This window comes from Ricinus communis, chromosome 8 (genome assembly GCF_019578655.1).
Source record: "Ricinus communis isolate WT05 ecotype wild-type chromosome 8, ASM1957865v1, whole genome shotgun sequence".
Classification (NCBI taxonomy): domain Eukaryota; kingdom Viridiplantae; phylum Streptophyta; class Magnoliopsida; order Malpighiales; family Euphorbiaceae; genus Ricinus; species Ricinus communis.
The window spans coordinates 10,661,224-10,678,174 of record NC_063263.1 but is presented as its reverse complement, the minus strand read 5'-3'; the positions used below and the strand labels follow the sequence as shown (position 1 = coordinate 10,678,174).

At 33.3% G+C, this 16,951-nt stretch overlaps 2 protein-coding genes across 2 annotated transcripts; one reads left to right on the top strand and one right to left on the bottom strand.

The window, feature by feature from the left end:
* The first annotated feature begins 1,316 nt into the window (after positions 1-1,316).
* On the top strand, positions 1,317-2,394 carry LOC107261148 (VQ motif-containing protein 11). The gene has a single exon (XM_015718298.3). The coding sequence runs from the start codon at positions 1,683-1,685 to the stop codon at positions 2,337-2,339; it is 657 nt and encodes a 218-aa protein (XP_015573784.1). The 5' UTR covers positions 1,317-1,682; the 3' UTR covers positions 2,340-2,394.
* Positions 2,395-8,632: 6,238 nt separating this feature from the next.
* LOC107261138 (putative receptor-like protein kinase At3g47110) lies at positions 8,633-13,209 on the bottom strand. The gene is made up of 3 exons (XM_015718272.3): positions 9,834-13,209; positions 9,269-9,723; positions 8,633-8,886 (listed from the first exon to the last, which is right to left on the bottom strand). Exons 1-2 carry the CDS (start codon positions 12,526-12,528, stop codon positions 9,272-9,274), a joined length of 3,147 nt encoding a protein of 1,048 aa, XP_015573758.2. The 5' UTR covers positions 12,529-13,209; the 3' UTR covers positions 8,633-8,886; positions 9,269-9,271.
* Between the last annotated feature and the right edge of the window lie 3,742 nt (positions 13,210-16,951).

Here is a 16,951-nt window from a genome sequence, read left to right as displayed (position 1 = left end):
AAAATTTAAAGAAAAAAAAAAAAAAGGACCTGAACAGAATGAAACCAGGGCATTAGATAACTTTTTCTTCCCTCTAATGTCAAAGTGGAGTCCTTCACGCAAACGAAGAAAGACAGAGACAGGCAGAGCAAGAAAAGGGTTAGAAAATTTAACCATCGACACATAACAATGAACAAACAGCTATACTTTACTATACAAAACAAGAAAAAGAAAATAAAAACGCAGATTCACAAGGCAGGGCGCAGAGAGAGAGAGAGAGAGAGAGAGTCAGAAATATGGTGGCTGCTAGCTGCTGTAAACTGCTCTTGTTTCAATGCCACAACCCGCTGACCCCGCATGACTCATCATTCAATGCCATTGCCAGCTCATTCTCCATTTATGCATACATACATATATATATATATCAAAACTTCTTCAAATTTTCAAATTCTTTTTCTTCATGCAATTATTACTTGCTATACTGTTAGTATTACTTACTCCTTCCTTCCACACCCAATTCATTATTATAATTTCTGTTGTTTCCTTTTTCAAGGTTTTTTTGGGCAGATGCTCTAATGAATCATGAGTTGCTTTTGTCTGGGTGGGTCGTTATACTATTATTATTATTGCTGCATCATATAGTCAACTCTGATCTGTTTATCTTCTTGTCATCTAGATATTGCTTTGATTAGTGGTATGCTTGGACTTCCAAAAGGGTCTTTTAATCACACGGTTTGCCCTTCATTTTCAATTTAGACGGACCTTACTTCATCATATAATTATGCCCTCTTTTTTTTTTTCACTATATTTCTAACTAAAAGACTCATATTTTAATATGTTAATTTATTATAATGTTTTTAAGAAAAATGAGGAATGGGTTTTGGAAGTTTTAACAATAATAAACTATTAAAATTTAAATTAATTTCTATACATTGCCAGTTACATAAGCAATTTATAGACTACTAATTTGATAACATCTTAGTATTTATTCAATTTTATATAATAATTTCAGAATTTATTAGATAGCGTCATTTCAAAACACATTCGTTAAAAATAAACAACATTATATCATCTAAAGTTAATTGATTATAAATATTATCATATAAAATCAAATATTTAAAGTGATATAACTCATATTTGTTGAATGTGTGTATAAATAACCTACTAAACAGAATCTACCAAATTATTTCTTTTACAAATCAGTAAGGTTTTAATAAGATATAATGATTGAAGAATTAGGATTTTAGTTTATATAATTTAGGTAATGGGACCACTCCATATCTAAGCAAAACGTGTACTCAAAATACTATAACAGAAAACTTAAAATGGAACAAGAAATCAGAATTGGTATCCATATATATAATAAAACACATATTATATGTGAATCACCCTCTCCATAAAACAACTCTACAAATAGCAAAACCATATATAGTGGAAACATAACAAAGCATTTCTCATTTCCAAAACAAAAAGTGTTAGTATTTGGTATATATGATCGATCTCCTTCTGACAATTCAACCCCACACATTGTTGACATTTACCCCATAAAATCTATAAACACAAAAATTCAAAAGACAAACCCTTTAAAAACCCCTTTTCTCCTCTTCTCATTACACAAACTCAAAGCAAGAACGACAACAACGCCTTATATAATAGATACGCTCCAAACCAGAAAACTTTCATGCTCGACCACTGTTTCTCTCATGGCTTCCACTTCTAACAACACCGGCACCACGCACCATAGCTCAGCCACCTATGGATCTGATCCAACCTCACCTAACACTACCTTTGTCCAAGCAGACCCATCAACATTCCGCACCATAGTTCAGAAACTCACAGGAGCACCCGACGACCCATCCACGCAAAAGCTCCCACTGACCCACCCAAACCGACCAAACGCCATTCCAGGTCCTAAAAGACCTGCATTCAAGCTTCAAGAAAGGAGGCAAAGCGCCAAGAATCTTCAAATCAACCTCAGCAACTACCCCGACAACATCAATAACTTCGAACTTCATGATCATCATCCTCATCAGCAGCTTTTCCAGTTAAGGCAGCAACAGCGAGGTTTCTTGGTGTCGCCCGTGTCGACTTTGGATTTCTTTGCTGTTTCTTCTTCTCGCGTGAGTCCTAGATCACCTTGTGAAGAATTCTGCGCTCGTGGGAGTCCAAGAGAAACTGAATGCGACGAAGAGAGAGCTATTGCTGAAAAAGGGTTTTATTTGCATCCAAGTCCTTTAAGTACTCCTAGAGGAGCTGAGCCTCCTGAATTGTTGCCTTTGTTCCCCTTGTGTTCCCCTAGAGAGGTTAAAGATGAGGAGGATCATCAAGCTAATGTTAATGATTGTAATTCTTGTTATTGAATTAATAGGCATTTTTTTTAAAGTACTAATCTAGTAGATGAGGCTAATTTTGATATGGGTTAAATCTGATTAATTTCATATTCTAATCTTTTTCTAAAGCAAATTTTATGTTTCTTTGCTGGAAATGTTAAATCATCTTATTAATTGAGTTGTTTCATTGGCCAAGCAAAATATTGTGTGTGCTTGACGGGTCTGACCCTGTGGATAGTTTGTTTCAATAATTTTCTGTTCTTTAAACAAAATATGTTTCTTTTTTATTAAGTTGACAGCAAATATTGTGTTCTTGCAATTTGACCATTTAATTTTAGGATAATTACAAATACCATTGAGATTTACTCTACTTTGTTTATTTTCATTTTTCCGAATATGCACCTTTGTTCTTCCTTTATTTTGTATTTTGTTCATTAGAATTGTTCTTTTATCAGTGTTTTGTTAGTTTATTACTCACAGTGCTGCTGTCACAGGCTAAATTTATTTTAAATTGCTTTAGGGAACCAAAAAATTTGCATTATTCAGAATCCACTAATATTTCATAAACGGCTATTTCCATCAAAGTATATATATATAATGAATAAGCAACAGTGTAAAATTACATGAATTTTACGAAAGTGTTTGTAATTTCCTCTATAATATCTGAGCAAATTTAAATGCGTACTTTAATTTTGGCATATGCAAATTCAAGAATTTAATTTAATGTTCAGAGGTAGGAATCAAATCTGAACTCTCAACTAATTATATTATTACTGCAACTTTAATTTCTTAAAATCCATAAATAAATATACTAAACTTTGAAGTAGTAACTTTAACCATTCAAATCAAATTGTTTGATTCTAGCAAGAATTTAGATAAATGCATAATAAAAACTGCAATTTAATCTTTAAGAAAAAGAGAAGAGAGAGAGACAGAGAGAGTTGTTTCTAAAGTGATCTAAAAGCGAATGTCATTTCCTTTTGGGTAAATAATAAAAAGAGCCATTCAATTATGGGTAATATTGGATTGAAACGAGCAGAGGAGGCGCGTGTTGAGATAGAGAAGTACATAGTACTTGCAGACTGACTGGACATGGACTGGGTAAATCTATCTAAATTGTGGGATTGAGGTAAGAGGTAGGTGGTGGTGGTGGTGGTGATGGACTGTGTGGGAAAAGCAGAGCAGCTGGTGGTGCAGGTGCAGGTGCAGCATGGCGAGATCTTCATTAATGTGAACAGTAACATGCAGGAAGCAAGCGGCGCCTTTGTCTGACAAAGCAACGGCTAGGATTCGTCCTTTTTGGGGGTATTTAATGTAAAAATGCGTTGGCAGGAGGCACTGTTTTCTTGACATTATTGTAAATGTGACTACTGCTACACATTTTGCAGTCCACACTCCGTCTCTGCATCTTCATCTTCTTCTTTGTTTAATCACTACTAATTTTCAAATTATGTTCTCTTTTAACTATTTCCTCCTTTTTATAATTCTAACATTAACAATAGTTATCCTTGTTGTTATTAACTATAAAATAAGCTCTTGGCCAAAAAAAACCTTATAAATCTAAATACCCAATTGAACATTTTTAAAAAACAATATTTTTACATATAATATTATAATTTTTATATATATTAAACCGACAGAGATTTAGTTATATTCTTATTTTATCATCATAAAAGGCATAAAGATGTCTTGTGATGTTAACAAGAGAACAATCTTTTAGAAAAAGCTTTTAGAAAAGAGATGAGGGATGGTGGCCAGAGTTGAGTGAATAAAGAAGAGATGAATATTTATCAGAGTTCAAGAATAAATTTGTTGCTATAAATTAAAATTAATGAATCTAAAGAAAGAGCATTTTAGTATGATATGATAAAATTATAAAGAATATTAAGGTATTTCTTATTTGTTATAACGAATTAATATATATGATAAAAATTAATGAATAAATTGTAATTAGCCCGTTATAAAATAGAAAAATGCATATTTAAAGGTTGGAATTATTAGATATATTTACATGTTTTGATATTTTTTAGTCGTCGGAGATGATGTAAGATTTTTTAGATTTTGATATATATTAGTTTTAGATTTGTTAATTTCAAACTCAAAGAAAATTTTAAATTATTTTATAAATAGATTTAAGAATGTTATTTTTTTAGCTCACTTAACATGTCTCACTAGAATAATAAAATTACTTGAAAATTTCTTTTTATATTTGTAGTTGCAATTCGGGTTTGATTGAGATATTTTGCAATAAGATGATAATAATCATTAAACTTATCTTGTTTAATATTTTACAAAGGTTTTAATGGAAAAAAAAAGTGATTATAATATTTAAAATAAAAGTAAAATCACAAATTTAATATCCTTTTGCTTAGGGCATATATAAGACTATATGAGGGCTAATTCAGTGATAGTTTTCTGGAAAGAAAAAGGAAAAAATCAGCGATAACATTAGGTCATATAGCATACAATTCTTAAATACAAATATCAGGCATATTTTTTAAAAATCATCTAAAAGAATTTATTTGTTTTTAACCAATAACAGATAATTATTATTAATAAAAAGCTGCTTTGGCTTTATGATGTGCTAAAATATTACAAGATCTTGAAGGACTTCCTAAGATCATATATATCTGCAAAATATATAACACACTGAAGCAGAAGTTATCGTTGTCCCATTAGCTATTTGGATAACTTGCAAAGCATCACCTCCAAACATTACTTTTGGCTGTCGAAATCCGGCTGCCTATTCCATACGTTCTCTCAGAGCCAAACTCTTAAGCACTAAAGGTTCCGAAATGCCTATGTATACCTTAGAAAAAGACTGTATAATTTGATTATTACTATTTTGGGCTATACTATCTATGCTTCCTTTATTTATTTGTTTCCTCGTCGCCGCATCAAAATTTGCTTTGATCAATCCTGTTGAGGTAGTTGTCTGTCCCACATCACTTCCTGTCCAACAACATCTGGAAGATGATGAAGAACATATTCTTTTACGCATCTAACTGTCAAGTTTCTTCCAATACCTTGACAGTTCCAACTGAGGATTTTTATGGCGAAAATTAGGGCCACTCAAGGCTGGCCTGCCTCACCTTTTCAGAACTATGTGTAGAAAACTTTCTAATCTTCATTTTCCCTGTGTGTGTTGATTCAATTTTTTCAAAACCACGTTTACATGGAGTAGTTGATGAAGTAGTCTTAGAGATTTCAGTTATCACCACTTCTTGTCTTGCCCTTACCTTCCATTTTTTCACTTGTCGAGTTGGTTCCATCTCCTGAAGTGAATTATCATAAAATATGTCTTGGGAAGGTAGGCTAGCAACCTCATCCATCTCATCTGCCCAAGCCTTTGTTGAAATTCTAACGGCATTTGTGGCTTGAACTATCTTCATGGGGCTGTTAGAAAGGCCTGAAGATGAAGCTATCAACTTATGTCTCTCAATTTTTTAATTAGAATGATGCCGCAGTATGTCTATTGCCACTACGACCTAGTCTTCTATAGCCAAAATGTCATGACGTCCCAAACCAGCATATTTGCTTCGAATAGAGGAGCTCAGCATATCTAAGAAATACGACGTGGGGATAATAGGTTGCAAATGAGCTTTAAAACCCATTCTCTTGTTTTTCATTCCTGGAAATGGCCCATTTTCCCTCCGCTCTAAAAAACTAACCTATTCTTATTTAAAACCCGAAGGAACACTTAGCTTGGATAGATAAATCATAGTCGGAGGCCCATTACTCATATCCACCGAGGTTTGGACTCCCCAATCTAGTGACTTAGAGCCCATCCCCTATGTAGAAATTATAGCCTGGCCCACTATTCCTTTCTTCCCCAAGGTGCATGTAACAGTAACATTTCTGGTCTGATTCCTTACTCTTCTAGTTTGACGGTGCCTCCTTATCATTTCTCATGACATCATTAGAAGAGGTTTGGAAGGAACCATAGCCTCTCATTACCTGTGTGGCTGGCATATCTGTTTTCGATGCCTTAGAAGCTGCACCAGAAGATTGTCCCATTTCTAAACCTACTTGTGACACTGTAGCATGCAAACCCGAGCTCATTTCCTGTGCTCCCAGTTTAGATGATCTCCACGCCAATATTCTTAGTAACTGATGAATTTTGATATGTTTAAAATGATCTCTTTTCCATGGAGGTGGAAAGGAGGACACTGATTGTTTGCTGTTTGCAACTGCTTCTATGTTTTCTTCGCGACTAGGGCGGGCTTTCACTATATGCCCCACTATACCACAGTAGTAACATACCGTTGAAAGTTACTCATATCAAAGTTGACACCAATGATCTAAAGGACGTTCTTTTAGATGAAACCCTTTCGGTAAAGATTTATTCAGTTGAACATGAACTCTTATACGTAAAAGCTTAAGCTCATTCACCTCTTTTAGACCTTTTTCATCTATACAGATCAAACCACCAAATAGCTTACATAATACTAAGAGTTGTGTAATTGAATTTCTCAACCACAGTGTATCTAATATGTTTTATTTAGATATGGGACAAATTTATTAATAACTATTTAACTCTTTTAGTACTATAGTAGTTTTTCTTTTTAATTTTTGAATATAATCATTTTGAATGTAAATATAACTTTTGTTAGATATATTCATACTTGATGTTTTAATTTATATAAGTATTTTAAAAACATCCTAATAACTATTTGAATAATAGACCATTTACAAGTTACCTGAAAACTTAAAAATACAGGGATGTATTTAATATAATTTTTACTTGAATGGGTGCATTCAAGTATGGGTATAATACCTTATCACACCCAATCTACTGCCATTCCTAAAATATATGGCTTTTAAGGCATGAGAATGAGTTGTTAATGGTCTTTTCCTTGTGATTAGTCTCTGCCATTTTAGTGAAATTTCAGATGCAGGTTTCTTGCAAAACATAGTGAAATCATCCCCACAAGTTAATAGAATTACAGGACAGGATTCATAAAGAATTCAAAAGAAAATAGTCATTGTCTCGTTGATATGTAAATAAGACATTGTTTTCCGAGGCTATAAGTCCCTCTTATCGTTTTATATAAATAAGGTTAACGCAAGATGAATCACAAAATGCCCTAAAGACAGACAGTTTTCAAACATATAATATATGAGAGGTAGCCCTGCGCTGAACTGAACGTGATCCAGCCTTCTTTCTTTATCTATGGCATGCCTACCTCAAACCATCCCTCTACTCTAAGGGGGTGTACATAGACCTGCAGGATAATCATTCTACGAAAAGTACAACAGAAAAAGAAAAAGTTATATTAGATATATGTAAAAATAAAAAATAATTAATTTTTTATTTTTTTAAAAAAAGAAAATTAGTATGAAAATTGACAGAATAGTAAATATAGTACAAGTTCTTTTTTTAATTATACATTTTATTAACTAATATTTTTAACTCTATTTCTTCTATTACCTAAAGTTTAAAAAGAAATTAAAATTATTAATATTTATAGAAATAAAAGTAAAACAAGAGTAAACTATAAAAAATTTATTGAATTTAAATTTTTATTTTTTATATTAAAATATTTTTGAACCAATACTATTAAAATGTTCTAAAAGCTAAAAAATTTTGAAAAAATATAAAAAATACTCATATGATTCTTTATTAAATTTTTAAAATATTTTTATATTATTTTATGATGTTTGAAGTGGTTCGAGAACTGTCACTTTGAAAATTATTTAAAATTCATTAATCTTTTTTCTAATTTGATTATAGATATAAAATTAAGAAAAAAAATTAAATCCAAAAGTTTCTATATCTGTGGCCGGAATTCCTGACAAGCAATCGTCAGATAGTGGATATGCTACATATATTTAAATAGATTCTATATAACCGTTATAAATTAGCTTGCTTAAGTGCAAGAAAATAATATCTTTTTAATAAAAATAGGAAGTTATTTTTCTCTGAAACTACATAATTCTTCATTTAATTCAAAAATTATTAACTGAATTTTCCAAGTATACAAACAGCAAAAAAAATGCAGAAAATATTTCATTCTGAATTTGGTCGAAAAACAAACGGAGCTTTAATCACGAAAACTATACAGTGTGAACATGCAACATAAAAGATAAAACTTGGAGGGAAAATGCCAGTCTCTGAAGTATAAATATTACCAATAAATTAACCCCATCTCCCATAAATATCAAGGCCGGCTTCTTCAAAAATGGCCAAACTCTCCGCCGTTGCCGGCTGTTCGTTATTCGTAATTCAGTTCTACTAGTTGGTTCAGATGCTTGTTCAGCCAGATCATGTTTGCTAGTCCAACGTAATCCCTCCCTCCCTATTTAATCCACTGTGCTCAAGCTTTGGGCCATGAACTAGACTTTTAAATTATGCATGCAGAAATTCATGTGAGATACAAATTCCAATCGCCAACCAGTCAAGGCTTGAAGTAACAAATTAAATTACATCAAACATTTTTCTTAATAATTTGATTGTTAATAACATGAAAGTAGTAAATTATATTACAACGGAAATCTCAAGAATGCATTTGACACCAGAAAATAGGTAGCAGTGGGATTTGACTGCTTCAGCAATATGGTACATGGCTATGTGCTCCTGCAAGATTTAAGACAAGAGAATGTTAAATATACTACAGTTCCTAGGAATTAATGTTAGAATAGTAAGAATTTAAATATCCCCCGAAGCTAATGTAAAAAGTTTAACATCAGTTACTGTCCCCTAAAAAAAAAAAAAAAAAGAAACATCAGTTACTTTGTTCCCCGAGAATGTTAATCCACATTGTCTTAACATAATTCAAGAAAGCTTAGAGCTTCCCCAATTTTCAGTTATAAGAATACCAAGTAGACTATTCCTTGATGGCAGTATAAACAGCTTCAGACAAGCTTTGATCCAAATTTGATATGAGATTGATATACACATAGTAAATTTTTCAATAATAATAATAATAAAAGAACAAAGGGTTATAATTTAGAATTACCTATCATGGTTCCTCTGTGCTTGATCTGCTTCCGTCAAGAAAAGCATTCTTGATCAAATGTAGTTGTCTAGTGACATCTTTCATACTCATTCTTCCTCTGGGTGAGCTTGATGAACAGTTTAGCCCAATTACAAGAATGGAAAATAAACAGTTTTCTATATCTGCTCTCAGCCAACTCATGTTTGTATATTCACCTTCCTTCATTAGATTCTGATGATCTTCCTCGTCAGTCGAGAGTCTTAATGCATTCGTTTCTTGTATTTCTGCTGCAAGAAGGCTTTGGTCTACAATCTGCACAAGTCTTTGTGGCAATGCTGCCTTCACAAAGTCATGCAGATTTAAACCATCTTTGAACATTTCATCGGTTGGTTTTCTTCCTGAAAATATCTCTAGTAACAGGATTCCAAAGCTATATACATCCCCTTCTTTGGATGCTGCACAGCCGATTCCATACTCTACAATTTATAGAATTAATGTGGTTAGTGTGTTATTGTGTTAATAAAGACATTTTACCAACTATATCTGTTTCGTGACAGAGAATTAATAGATTAAGAGGGCGAAATACCTGGAGCAGCATAACCAATTGTTCCCTTGATTCCAGCTGTGCTGAATTGACTTTCAGACGAAGCATTTGAAGTTGAGAGGAGCCTTGCTAGACCGAAATCACATACATGGGCAACCATATCATCATCTAGGAGAACATTGCTCGGCTTCAAGTCGCAGTGAATGATTGGTCTTTTGCAGAGGTCATGAAGATAGTGCAAGGCAGATGCAACATCGATTGCAATATCTAGTCTCTGAAGAAAGCTCAAATTCCTTGACTGGTTGTCGCTGTTGGTGTCATGATGCAACCACGACTCTAAACTCCCATTTTCCATCAACTCAAAGACAAGAGCTTTGAATTCGTTAAGTTTCTCATCTATGCTAGAGCAAAATGTCAACATCTTAACAAGATTCCTGTGCCTGATATTCTGTAACACTTTGCATTCAGCAATAAAGCTCTTGGAAGCGCCTGTTTGTTCAAGCTTCAGGACTTTAACAGCAACCGGTCTTTCAACTTGATCTAGAAATCCTTTATACACAGAACCAAAGCTTCCAGTGCCAATTAGATTTTCAGAGGCAAACCCATTTGTGGCTCGACAGAGGTCTCTGTAAGATAGCTTCAAAAGAATACGGTTGATCATTAACGATGAAGAAGATGATCTCTTGAAGTAGTTCATTATTGATGAAGATGACTTCTTATCTGATTTTCTCTTACTGTACTGGAGAAGAAAGGCTAAGATCAAAACCACACATAAAGCTGCACAAGGAATAATGATAGCTAGCTTGAGCATAAGAGAATGCTCTTTCTTCACCTTCTTGGGACATTTTGGCAAATGGAGTTCCGGTACTCCACCACAAAGCTTACTGTTTCCAGTTAGTGATAAAGCACTTAAATTTCTGAATACTCCTTCAGTCGGTACCTCACCCTCAAGATCATTGAAAGAAAGATTTAGACTCTTTAAGTATTGCATGCTCTGTAGACCTTCAGGAATTGGCCCTGTCAGGATATTTCCCGAAAGATCTACATATTGAAGGCCTTTCAGGGAAGCCAATGAGGACGGAATGGTTCCTTGAAAGAAATTGTCTTTCATGTAAAGATATTCCAGGCTCAAGCAATTTCCAATGCTTCCAGGAATTTCACCTGATAGATTGTTTCCAGAGATGAATAATGCTGTCAAGCTAGTTAGTTTCCCTATTTCTGGAGGTAAGTTGCCGGTTAATGAGTTTTGAGATAAATCTAATGCTTGTGATAAAGAAGTAAGGCCTAGAATTTCATGGGGAATGGCTCCAGTAAGTTTATTGTGCGAAATGGCCAAAGTATTCAAATTTTTCAAGTTTCCAATACTTGAAGGAATGCTTCCTTCAAATAGGTTTCTTGATAAGTACAGCATAGACAACCCAGTTAGGTTACCTAAGGAGGATGGAATGCGACCTGACAACCTGTTTCCAAATAAATCCAAAACTTGTAATTTCTGAAACTTACCAAAATAGGAGGGTACTACACCAGTGAAAAGGTTATAGTGCATGACTAGTCCGACTAAGTTTATGAGATTTTCTAACCCTGCAGGAATTATGCCTCTGATTTGATTGCGCCCAAAATAAAATAAACTGAGTTCAGTTGACAAATTAGCCACAGAATTAGGTAAAACACCACCAAAATTGTTTCTACCAAAATCCAAGATTCTCAGCTTAGTACAGTTATTCAGAGAGGTAAGAAAAGCCAAGTCACTACTTGAATTACTTCCTAGATTGTTTCCATGAAGTCTTATTCTCCAGAGATTTTTAAGACTTCCTATGTTAATTGGGACTTGTCCATTAAAGTAGTTCCAACCAAGATCAATTATTTCTAATCTAGAGGCATTGAACAATGAATTTGGTATTGACCCAAATAAATTGTTATCACCAATGCCAAAGAATGTGAGATTTGGGAGGTGTATATTGTCTGGCAGACTCGCATTCAGTTGGTTCTGGGTAAAGAGAAGCCTTGTCACAGATGAAAAGTTAAAAATGGATGGAGGGATTATACCAGATAGTTGATTAGCTCCAACGCCGAAAACTGTTAAACTTGTTAATCTGCCCATTTCTTGTGGAATATTTCCCACTAGACTGTTGTATGTTGCTTGGAAGATGGTAAGCGACGAAAGGTTGCCCAAGGAAGCTGGGATTTCTCCTGTCAGTTTGTTCATACTAAGCGAAAGCACCTCAAGCTTTAACAAAGAACCAAGTTCTGCTGGGATCTTCCCTGATAGATTATTCCCTAGCAAACCAATCACCCTGAGTTGAGAACAACGTGTTAGATTGATTGGAATTTCACCCTGTAAAGTATTGTTGATGAGGAGCAATTCCTGCAGTCGAAATAACCTGCCAACTTCTTGGGGAACTTCACCATGTATACTGTTGTTTTGGAGGTTGATAAACCTGAGAAAACTCAGGTTACCAATAAATGGTGAAATTGATCCAAATAAATTCTGCCCCTCTAACACAAAGGATGTGACTCTGTGATGCTGGGGACTGCAGGTGATTCCAAACCATTCACAGACAGGAACAGAATCATTCCATGAATTCAGGACATGATTTGGATCACTAGTAATCCCTTCCTTAAGTTTGAGCAAAGCAAGTCTATCAGTATCATTTCCTGAAGCAGCGTCAGCTTGCAGCCATGGTAAGCTAGTAGCGCAGAGAATAATGACAGAAGAAAGAAAATAATTCCACTTCATTTTTGGTATATGTTCATGGAAATGGAGAGACTGGAAAAGTAATATTTATATACGGAAAGTGAAAGTTGCATATGAAGCTAAGATGACTTAATTGATAACCATATGTAAATAAATGCGTTGAATTAATTTACAGGGACAGTTGACCTTTGATCCAATTATAAATGTTCCATAATCTTATAGCAATTTATTAATTTGAATTTGCCTAATTAATGGACATACTTAAAATAATTATACAGGAAGCTGCAATTTAATACATTGTCAATTCTTTTTTTCTTTTTTCTTTATTAGGGTTTTTTTGAATTATGAGTAATATATTTACTATAAAATTAGTAGGTGTGGAATATAGTTATCAACATCTATGTCATAAAACAAAACAAAAGTATATATTTAGGATAATGGTTGAGCTGAAATTAATTATAGTGAGATGAGCCCTCAATTTCTTGTCATTCACATTATTGTAGACTAAAAAATATGCGTTATGTGATTAAACCAACTCAACACCCACAAAAGTCAAAAGACTGATGATGAAAGAACAAGTGAATGCATAAGCAAGCCTCTGTATATAATAATGATGTATATGAAACCAATTCTATGGTTGTCAGTCTGAAGTCTTATTTTTTGTCCATCCTCTCTTGACTATCACAATTTCTTCAATGTGAAAGAGAATATAAAAACTGGATTATTTGGACAAAAACATATTCTTCCTGACGATATCAAAATTCCATTGAAGATGCAACGATGTTTTGTCACCATGTGCATAAATATAATTGCATACTAACATGTAATACTATTTATTAATTTTTATATTTATATCTATTGGTTTTTAATTATAAATAGTTATGTGGATGCTATATTTAATAAATAATATTATATATCAATATTAATTCAATTCTTGAAGTAGACCGAGTTCTTGTTAATAAATTCCATTTAATGTTTCTTTTCTTTCTTTTGGGTCAAGTTTTTCTTCTTTCTTTTCCTTATTCTTTTAGTACATTTGATGGGAGTTCAAGTTTTTCATTGTTTAATATAAGATCGTTTTCATTTAATTTTTTTTACATATATAGTTCTTGAATCTAACTATTTCCTCCATCCTGAAAAAATAACTCTTCTATCCAGTTTCAAATTACATTTTATTTGAATTATTAGCTTAATAAGTAATCATCAGAAACTTTTTATTGATTAATTAACATTAGTTTAACGAGTAATTATTAAAATATCTTTCATTAACATAGATAATTTCATATGCAATTTATTCTCACATTGTATACTTTGAAACTGTAGTTTCTATATAAAGTTTAATGAAGGAAATTAAGAGAAAAATTGATAAAAATTAATGATATTAACTAAGAGAACATCTTCGAATTCACATGTAGGTTGAAAGTGAACTGTGTTTTTAGACTGAAAAAGTATGAAAATAGGTAATTGCATCATTTCTTCTAATCTTAAGAACTTTATTGTTAGATAACGTTTAAATACTTATAAAGACCTTTTAGGGAAGCCAATGACGACGGAATGGTTCCTTGAAATGAGTTATCGTGCATGTAAAGACATTCCGGGCTCAAGCAATCTCTAAGAGTTGTAGGAATTTCACCTGAAAGATTGTTTTTTTAGACATCTAATTTTGTCAAGTTAGCTTCCCTATTTCTAGAGGTAGGTTACCAGTAAATGAGTTCTGCGATAAGTCCAGCTCTCTTGATAAAGAAGTAAGAGTTAGAAGCTGTGGGGGTATAGCTCCACTGAGGTTATTTTCTGAAATAGCTAAGATATACAAGTTTCTTAAGTTTCCAATATTAGCAGGAACGCGTCCTTCAAGTTTCTTTTCTGACAGGTAGAGTTCAGACAATCTAGTGAGATTAGCAAAGGAGGATGGAATCTGACCTGACAATCGATTTCTTGTTAATCCAAAAGTTGTAATTGCTGAAACTTTCCAAAATAATGAGGAATAACACCAGTGAAAAGGTTATAGTGCATGACCAATCCAGTTAAGTTGATGAGATTCTCTAGCCCTGCAGGAATGGTGCCTGTGATTTGATTATGTCCAAAATAAAACAGATTGAGTTCAGTTGACAAATTGGCCACAGAACTGGGTAAACTTCCACCAAGATTGTTTTTCGCCAAAATCCAAAATTTTGAGTTTGGTACAGTTTATCAAGGAGGTAAGAAAAGCAAGTCATTAGAAGAATTGCTCCCCAAATTATTTCTATGAAGTCTTATCTTCCACAGATTTTTCAGATTTCCCAAAGTGACTGGAACTGGTCCAACAAAGTTGTTAAAACCAAGATCAAAAATTTCCAGTTGAGAGGAATTGAATAATGTTTCTGGAATTGACCTAATAAAATTATTTTCACCAAACCCCAAAAACTGGAGATTTGGCAGAGTGAGGCCTATATTGTTAGACAGACTTCCAATAAGTTGGTTGGGTGTGACTTCGAACCTTGTCAAAGATGAGAAATTGAAAATAGACGGAGGAATTACACCTGATATTTTGTTAACTCCGACAGCAAAAGTTGTTAAGCTTGTTAATCTGCCCATATCATCAGGAATATGTCCTACCAAATTGTTGAGTGTCACATGAAAGATCCTGATCGATGAAAGATTACCCAAAGATGCCGGGATTTCTCCCCTTCGATTGTTCGTCAGAAGCCGAAGCTCCTCAAGATTTACTAATGAACCAAGTTGTGCAGGGATCTTTCTTTTCAGATTGTTCCAGGTTAGCTGGAATTTCACCTTCTAATGTGTTGTTTTCGAGACGGATTTCTTGCAATCGAAATAATTTGCCAATTCCTTGTGGAATTTCACCATGTAAATTGTTGCTCCCGAGGCTGACGAACCTGAGAAAGCTCAGGTTGCCAATAAATGGTGATAGAGATCCAAATAAATTCTTTCCCATCTAACTCCAAGGATGTGACCCTTTGGTGCCGGCTGCCGCATGTGAACCCAAGCCAGTTGCAAAAGGGAAGAGAGTCATTCCATGAGTGGAAGATTCCTTGCGGATCGCTAGTCATCCCTTCTTTGAACTTGAGCAAAGCAATTCGATCAGTCTCATTTCCTGAGGCATCAGCTTGCAGCCATAGCAAGCTGATACAGTGTAAAAGAAAGACAAGAGAAAGAGCACAAGACTTCACTTTCATATGGACTTTGGGGGTGACAGGCATAGCATGTATAACTTTGAGTTGGAGAAATCATAATTTTCATATTCATAAGAACATTTTTCAGTATTTTCACTCTCAATAACCATTTAAATTTTTTCTAATATATACAATAAATTATAATTTTTTTTTTTAATTCTGATACTATTTTCCAATGACTTTATAAAACGAAAAATAAATAACATATATATAATATACACTCAAACTATATATTTGACATATCAGCAAAACCACTAGAAAAATTTTATTAATTAGTTCACATTTATGTACAGCTAAATTAAACAACTCTTAATCTTTAAATTCTCCATTAGAGGTGCAGTTGAAAGAAATGCATAAGTTGACTAAGATGTCGCAATCCTTTGTATACTAATAATTTTATAACTATAAATCTTGGATAATTTGTATAGAATAATAATTATAAGTTTAAAATAGTAAAAATATTGAGAAAAAAGAAAAGCTAAGGACTAAGATTTTTATTTTATTTTTTTCTTTTGCTTTAACCAGTAGGTAATCAGTTTGTAGAATGTGAAAATCTTGAAGTGTAATTTTGAAAAATGAATGGATGCGCGAAGAAATTCAAAGCCTCATCATCCCTGGTAGCCGAAGCCACTGCCTTCAGTCTTCAGAGATGGCCTGCTCTTAGCTAAGGCTGTATTGTAGTGTTTCTGAAGCAGACTCCTTAATACTTTTCAACAGCCTTAAGGATCCCAGTTCCATTCCTTGGGAGATTAATGTCATTGTTAGAAGCTGTCTGAACTACCAAATAGTTCTTTTGACGTTGTTAACAGAAAATGTAATTCAGTTGCGGATTGGGTAGCAAAAACAGTTCTGGAAGATGCTATTCCTAGTTGTTGTGTTGCTACCCCTCCACTTGGGTTGTCTTCCAAATTACTCTTGGATATCAATATAATTTCTTTTAATTGATAAAGAAAAAGTAATTTTGAAAATGAAGCTGGTATGAAGAAATGGGTATAATTGTCTTTTAAATCCAAAAAAGATTTTGATTCTTTGTGGCTGTAACAAATTGCAGTGTGGCATTAACATCTGGCCTGCTAGGGTAAATCAACTAAACATGATGTTGAAGAATCAGTGAGTTTTACCATTATTTTTTGTGAAAATCTGCTAATTATCTTCTGATACCTATTGTTTATTTTCATAGTATATTCATTCTATATATCTATATATAGCATATATTCTAAAAAAACAAATTCAATCTTTAGGATATTTATCATATTAGAGTAAATTAATTATTCTAATTATAATATTTTTAGTAA